Source organism: Chiloscyllium plagiosum, chromosome 23, assembly GCF_004010195.1.
Source record: "Chiloscyllium plagiosum isolate BGI_BamShark_2017 chromosome 23, ASM401019v2, whole genome shotgun sequence".
NCBI classification, from domain to species: Eukaryota; Metazoa; Chordata; class Chondrichthyes; order Orectolobiformes; family Hemiscylliidae; genus Chiloscyllium; species Chiloscyllium plagiosum.
In genome coordinates, this window is record NC_057732.1 from 35,334,276 (window position 1) to 35,341,841 (window position 7,566).

At 44.8% G+C, this 7,566-nt stretch overlaps 1 protein-coding gene across 9 annotated transcripts in view; it reads right to left on the minus strand.

Annotated features, from left to right (window-relative positions):
- Nucleotides 1–7,566, minus strand: part of LOC122561777 (thymidine phosphorylase) — a 69,168-nt gene that overhangs the window by 11,029 nt on the left and 50,573 nt on the right. For all 9 annotated transcript variants that reach the window (XM_043713920.1, XM_043713916.1, XM_043713918.1 and 6 more), the window contains 2 exons: nucleotides 6,470–6,632; nucleotides 3,609–3,824 (listed from right to left, as the gene is read on the minus strand). In XM_043713920.1, coding sequence (XP_043569855.1) covers nucleotides 3,609–3,824; nucleotides 6,470–6,632 — 379 coding nt within the window. The remainder of the gene's footprint in view (nucleotides 1–3,608; nucleotides 3,825–6,469; nucleotides 6,633–7,566) is intronic.

Here is a 7,566-nt window from a genome sequence, read left to right on the forward strand (position 1 = left end):
TTCCCATACCTGATTAGATTAGATTCCCTACACTGTGGAAACAGGCCCTTTGGCCCAACAAGTGCCTACCGACCCTCTGAAGAGTAACCCACCCAGACCCATTTCCCTCTGACTAACATACCTAGCACTATGGGCAATTTAGCATGGCCAATTCACTTAACCTGCACATCTTTGGACTGCGGGAGGAAACCAAAGCAAACCCACGCAGCCAATGTGCAAGCTCCACACAGACAGTTGCCAGAGGTCAGAATTGTGCTGTGAGGCAGCAGTGCTAACCACTGAGCCACTGTGCTACCCTAGTTGCTGTGAGTATGTAATGGGCTTAATACAAGTTCAACACACGCTGGGACACTTCAGAGAAAATAGCAGAGTTCGTCATATGAGGTTGTGAAACTGGAGTTGATCTCTGAAGACCAGATAAGGAAAGTAGATTATGTTCACTGAGTAAATCTGAGTTTTTTGGGGGATATTGTAGCAGTCTCTTTCTCTCTTCATTTCCATATTACTAAATTGAGTTATCAAGTTCGGAAAATAGGATTTGAAGTTTGTGGATTGTTAGTCCGGGCCTTTGGTTTAATAAGGAACTTTTTTTTTCATCTGGCAAGTGAATACACAAGGATGTTCTTGGAGTAAATATTGCAGATAGCAATATGAAATAAAAGCAAAAGATGAGAGAAATACTCTGCAAGTCAAGCAACATCTGTGGAGAGAGGCGACATAGTCAATGTTTCAGGTGGATGGTCTTTCATCATAACTGGGAAAAGTTTAAGATGCGAGAGGTTTTAAGCAAGTGAAAAATGAGGGGCTGGGAATAAGAACAAAAGAACATCTAACAGGGTGGGGGATAGAAGAAATTAAATGACAGGGTGTGGTCAAAGGAAGTGAAGATAGGACATGTGAAGAGACAAACACGACATTACAGCTTTGATCCAAACATGGACAAAAGAAATGAACTTCAGAGGTGAGGTGACAATGACTCCTGTTGCCATCAAGAAACTAACTGACTGAATATGGCATTGAAGATTCGTAGCAAAACTGAAGTCAATGGAAATTGGGATAAAATACTCTGTTGGTTGGAGTCATACTTCACACAAAGGAAAGTGTTTGTGGTTGTTGGAGGTCACCCAGCTCCAGGGTGTGACTGCGGGAGATCCTCAGGATACAGGACCCACAGCACAGGTGATGACACAGTGGTATACAGTTGGGAAGGAGTTGCCCTGGCCTCAATATTGACTCTGGGCCCCATGATGTCTTATCGCATTAGGTCGAAAATGGGCAATGAAACTTCCTGCTTATTATCATGTACTTCCTCAAACCCTGAGCCAATGAGTGCTCTTCCTTCTTTAACATCATTTGGAGGAAGCAGTGAGGGTGGCAAGGTGCAGAATGTATCAGTGTGAGGAAACATCAATGTCCCTCACCAAGAATGGCCTGGCAGCCGCATCACTGACTGAGCTGATCCAGTTCGAAATGACATAGCTGTTAGACTGGATCTTTGGAAGGGGATGAGGGAATCACCAAGAGGAAAGATAAATGTAGCTGGCGTCATCCTCACCAATTTGCCTGCTGCAGATGCATCTGTCCATGATTGACCACACACAGTCATTATGGAGATGGAATCCTATCTTCACTTTGAGGATACTCTCCATCATGTGTCACAGTACCACTATGCTAAATAGGATAGACATTGAATAGGCCTAGCAATTCAAAACTGGGCATCTGTGAGGTGCTGTGGGCATTAACATCAGAATTACACTGCAGCACAATCTGCAACCTCACAGCCCATCATATCCCCCACTTAACCAAAGGTCAAGTTGAGGGATTGACCATGGTTCAATGGAGAGTGCAGGAGGGCATGCTTGGAGAAGCACCTAAAAATGAACTACCAAACAGCATAATCAACAAGTGATAGAGTTAAATAGTTCCACAACTAACAGATCAGATCTAAGTTCTGCAGTTCTGGCATATCCAGTCATGAATGGTAGTGGACAATTAAACAACTCATTGTAGGAGGCAGTTTCACAAATATCCCCATCCTCAATGATGGGGAAGATCCCAGTACATCAGTGGAAAATATAAGGCTAAAGCATTTCCAACAATTGTCAGCCAGAAGTGCCGGAAGTCCCTAACATCACAGATGCCAATCTTCAACCAATTTAGTTCACTCGACGTGATGTCAAGAAATGGTTGGAGGCATTGGATACTGTAAAGGCTAAGGGCCCTAACTATATTGAAGACCTGGACTCTAGAACCTGCTGCACCCTGAACCGAGTTGTTCCAGTTTGTTGCCAGAGTTGTAAATGCTGTGGGAGATCCTTACGGGAAATAGGATGTGAAAAACTGTAGTCAAAGTACCTGAGGGATGTATTGTTTATGTAAAAACAATATTGGAGGAAATGGAAAAAGAACTTGAGGAAAGCAAGACAGGGGTCTTCGACTCAGGGGTGGGCCATGAGTAAAGGGCAGCAATTGGAAGCAAAGTTGATGTTTTCCAGCTTAAGGCCAGCACCAATACAAACATTGATGTCGCAGGACAAAAAATGTAGCAAAGGACCTAAGAGAGACTGGAGCAAGAGAGGTTCAACACATTTCACAAAAGGACAAGTGTAGCTAGGATCCATTTGGATACACACAGCAACATCCTTCAGCTAGTGGAAGTGAATGGGGTTGAAAGTTGTTTAAGATGAGAACAGAATTAGCCAGGCAGAGGATTGTTGCTCCCTGGCCTACTGAGTATTTCTAGCATTCTGGTTTTATTATTCCCTGAATAAAGTTCTTCCAATGTCTTTGGTGTTTCAGGATATCAATACAACAAAGGACAAAAGAAAATGGGAAAGTTGAGGTTGAATAGATTGAAGTTGATATCTATGACAATGCAGGGAATAATTGTGGACTTTCTCTTCACTTTTTAATGCCAAAGTTACTAATGAGACATCAAAATATGCCACCTTTCATTATGATGAAATGACCACTATCAAGACTGCTATATGTAAATGTATACAATGCCCAATTCTCACTCGCTTTAAGGACAGGGGAATGGAAAGCTATCTGGGTGTTATTGATGCATAAGGTCTTCTCAAATACGCCTTAGGTTTGTTCCTCAAGGTCTGTCTTTGTGGGAAATATACTTTCAAATAAGGCTGGGTGACAAACGTTGGTACGTAGATAAATCCTTTTCGGAATTGCATCCATCCAACAATTTACACTTCTTTTGTTGCTCCTCTTCCCGCATGGGACTCAACAATCTCCAGGTAATGTCCACAGGAGGCCATGTCTTTGACAGTGAATGTCTGGTGCCTTCAAAATATGAGTGGTAAGGAAATTGAGTCCAAACTCAATGTAGAGTCAATGAGTAATGATAACTTGGCGCAGGTGTGTGTGAGAGTGGATTGGTGGGGGGAATGACCTCATCCTTCATCCTTGGAAAGCACTCATGGAAATTAATGCACTCCGCTGTTGCCTTAAATCATTATAGGAGTGATTGGAAACTGTGGCTTTCTCACTTTATAGCCTTTTGGATAAACTATCTGGACTTATCATCACAATACTGTTCATTTGAAATATCTGGAGCTTGTGCCATTTTTCTAGGTCACAATGTAAAGAAATACCTTCAGCCTCAGCCTTCAGTTCTTCCTGTTTCTCTGCACGTTTAAGGACCTCTTTCCCCTGACACAAGTCCTTGGCCAAGCCAGCTGTCACTCCCTGGGCTACCAGCATGGCTTGGAACTTGTCCAGGGCACTGCAATTTTTCAACACATCTTTGATGGCCTTTTCTCCAACCTTGACGCTCTCAGCCTTTCCACACAAATGTAGCAGGTGGCCTCCTATTGAAGGAAACATATTCCGAAGTTATCTGTGTGCTGTGAATGCACAAGTGTCTTCCAGACTGTTGGTCTGTGTAAGTGGCTATATCCCATCCCCACCTTGCCACTCCCTCAGTACAGAGGGCACTGTGGAAATGCTCCAGGTTTTAGGGATATTCACTTCGGCTTTACAAGGCCAATTCCAAACATCCACAGTTCCCAGCAAAGATCATCATCTCACAAACAAAATCAGGAACTTCAGGCAATTATGACACTGTAACCCAACAGCACTGAGACCATTGTTATTAATCCCAACACTGACCAAGCTAAGACCAGATGCAAAATTTGCTGGCACAGCACCACCCTCCCCTCCATCCAGGGCCCCAAACAGTCCTTCCAGGTGAGACAGACGTTCACCTGCCTCTCTTCCAACCTAGTTTACTGCATCAGGTGCTCCCGATGAAGTATTCTCTACATTGGGGAGACCGAACGTAAACTTAGGGAACGGTTCACCGAGCATCGCAGTCTGGCTCACAGGGGCCGACTGGACCTCCCAGTCAGCGCCCATTTCAATTCCCCCAACCACTCCCTTTCCGACATGACCATCCTTGGCCTCCTCCATTGCCACAACAAACCGCACCTCAAATTTGAGGAACAACACCTCATTTTCCACCTGGGCAGCCTACAGCCCAGAGGTCTCAACATTGAGTTCTCCAATTTCAAATAACCTTCCACCCATTCCTTGCCTCCCTTCCCAGCCCCTCCCTCTTCCTTCCATTCCTCCCAGCCACCTACCGGATTCACCCCTCCCATCGACCAACCAGGTCAACTTGCCTTCACCTATCTCTACTTCACCACCCTACCCCTGACACTCCCTTTATCTGCAGCTCCCCCCATACCCACCCTCAGTCCTGAAGAAGGGTTACACCTGAAACGTCATCTTCTCCACCTCCTGATGCTGCCTGGCTCACTGTGTTCTTCCAGCCTCCTGCCTGTCTCCTGGGTTCCAGAATCTGCAGTTTCTTTTGTCTGAGACCAATGAGTTGGCTAGCATGTTCCTGGTCTTTTGGACTCGGTATTTTATTGTGTGGCACTTTTACTGGCTGCCCAACCCTTGGCTCAAACGTCTGCATTTAGCCCAAAGGAACTGGGCACAATCCAGCACATTCATGGAGCTGTCCAACTCAGACGTTTGCAGTGTGGTTCCCCATTGATTTTAAGATACACAGTAAGAGCCAAGTGCTTCTTACAATGTTCCTTCCCCACTGTTTACTTTCTAACATAAGCCACTGAGTCATAGAATCGTACAGCACAGAAGAGGCCATTTGGCCTACCGAGTCTGTGCTGACCTATCTGCACTAATCTCACTCTCCATGCACTTGGGACTCACAGCCTTGAATGTTGTGATCTTTCAAGTGCTTATTCACATATTCTTTAGAGGTTGTGAGGTTTTCCATTTCTATTACCTTACAGATAGTGTATTCCAGATTCCCACCAGCCTCTGGATGAAAACATTTTCCCCCAAATCCCCTCTCAACCTGCCCTTCACATTAAAATTATGCCCTTTGTTACTGACCCATCAACAAAGGGGAACTGCTGCTTCCTATCCACCCTGTCCATGGGCTTCATAATCTCGTATCCCTCAATCAGGTCTCCCCTCAGCTTTCATTGCTCCAAAGTAAACAACCTGAGCTAGCCAGCCTCTACTCACCCTCCTCTAGCTTATCTCTCCATCCTTCAGGCTCTCTGCCTTTATTCCTGATGAAGGGCTTTTGCCTGAACATTGATTTTGCTGCTCCTGTGATGCTGCCTGAACTGCTGTGCTCTTCCAGCACCACTAATCCAAAAGCCTCTACTCATAGTTAAAATGCTCCAACCCAGGCAACATCCCAAGACAACAAGCAGCTCTGTTCCCATACTGGGCTCAGGATTGCATTGACTGAGGTCAATTGGCACCAAGAACACCTGAACCTCAGCAGACAATTAGAACCATCACAAAATTCACTGACAATCGGACATTGGAAGAATGTTTCCACAGAATGGTATTCATGTTGCAAAGATTCCTAAAAATAATGAATCATCTGAACTACTGAGGCTTTCAAGAAGGAACTGGATCTGTACCTAAAGATAAAGATTAATAAACCTGGGAACTTGGCGAAAGTTCACAGATCTTGGTTCGGGGGAAACAGAGTCTATAAAAAAAAAGGTGGTCATGCAATGGCACTGTGGGAAGTTGACACTGATGGCTCAAATGTCCATTCTCATTCATTCTCTCTCTTATAATCTCATGAACTGCTACCATAGCAAACTATTGTCTGTCACTAATGGTCCCCATTAGCAGCTATTCATTCCCCTGGGCTGTTCGTTATCAACTCCTTTGTCTGTCCAAGTGCTTTTCTCTCTTTTGCGGCTCTATGTCTACCTATTGTTTATTCCTCCCTCTCCCCCCCACCCCATCTTCTGTATAAAAAACACCTATCTACCATCAGTTCTGAAGAAGGGTTACCAGATGTGAAACATTAACTCGGATTCCTGTCAACAGATGCTCCCAGACCTGCTGAGTTTTACCAGCAATTTCTGTTTGTGATTCTGATTCAAGTGCCTTCTTGGTTATCCATACTGTCTATCACTTACACATTGGATGCAGGTCCTAATGAAGGACTGACCTAAGCAGGTGACCAGTTCCTCCAAGTCCTTGGGCCCATTTCCCTTCAGGCATTCAATGGATTCCAAGACTTCTAAAGAGTTCCCAACACACCTCCCGATGGGATTATCCATCCTGGAGAGAGCAGCAAGTGTTTGAATTCCCAAGCGATTTCCAATATCTACCTAAGGTTTTAAAACAAATCGTATTATCACTGAGACACTCAAAGCAGAGTAAATTATACGATAAGGGAACCAAGGAAAGACCAGGAGTCAAAAAACCTGTTGAACTTTAGGATGACGATCATTCACTCAGCAAGAAGTAAGGACAGGAGGATTGGAGGTTCATTCTATGTTAAATGGAAAAAAATTCCTCCCCATGGCTCCTGAGTGTAAAACGACAGCACCCCATTTCCAGCATATCACATACCCAACCTGAACAAAAAACCTGCAACCTTTAACTCACCAACATCGAACCGTGTTCATGGAAAAGGGATAACTCCCAGCCAGACCCAGTCATAGAGTCATCGAGATGTACAGCATGGAAACAGACCCTTCAGTCCATGCTGACCAGCTATCCCAACCCAATCTAGTCCCACCTGCCAACACCCGGCCCATATCCTTCCAAACCCTTCCTATTTTTTACCCATCCAAATGCCTCTTAAATGTTGCAATTGTACCAGCCTCCACCACATCCTCTGGCAGCTCATTCCATACACGTACCACCCTCTGCGTGAAAAAATTGCCTATTAGGTCTCTTTTATATCTTTCCCCTCTCACCCTAAACCTATGCCCTCTAGATCTGGACTCCCCAAACCCAGGGAAAAGACTTTGTCCATTTATCCTAACCATGCCCCTCATAATTTTGTAAACCTCTATAAGGTCACGCCTCAGTCTCCGATGCTCCAGGGAAAACAGCCCCAGCCTGTTCAGCCTCTCCCTGTAGCGCAGATTCTCCAACCCTGGCAATATCCTTGTAAATCTTTTCTGAACCCTTTCAAGTTTCACAATATCTTTCCGATAGGAAGGAGACCAGAATTGCATGCAATATTCCAACAGTGGCCTAACCAATGGCCTGTACAGCCGCAACATGACCTCCCAACTCCTGTACTCAATACTC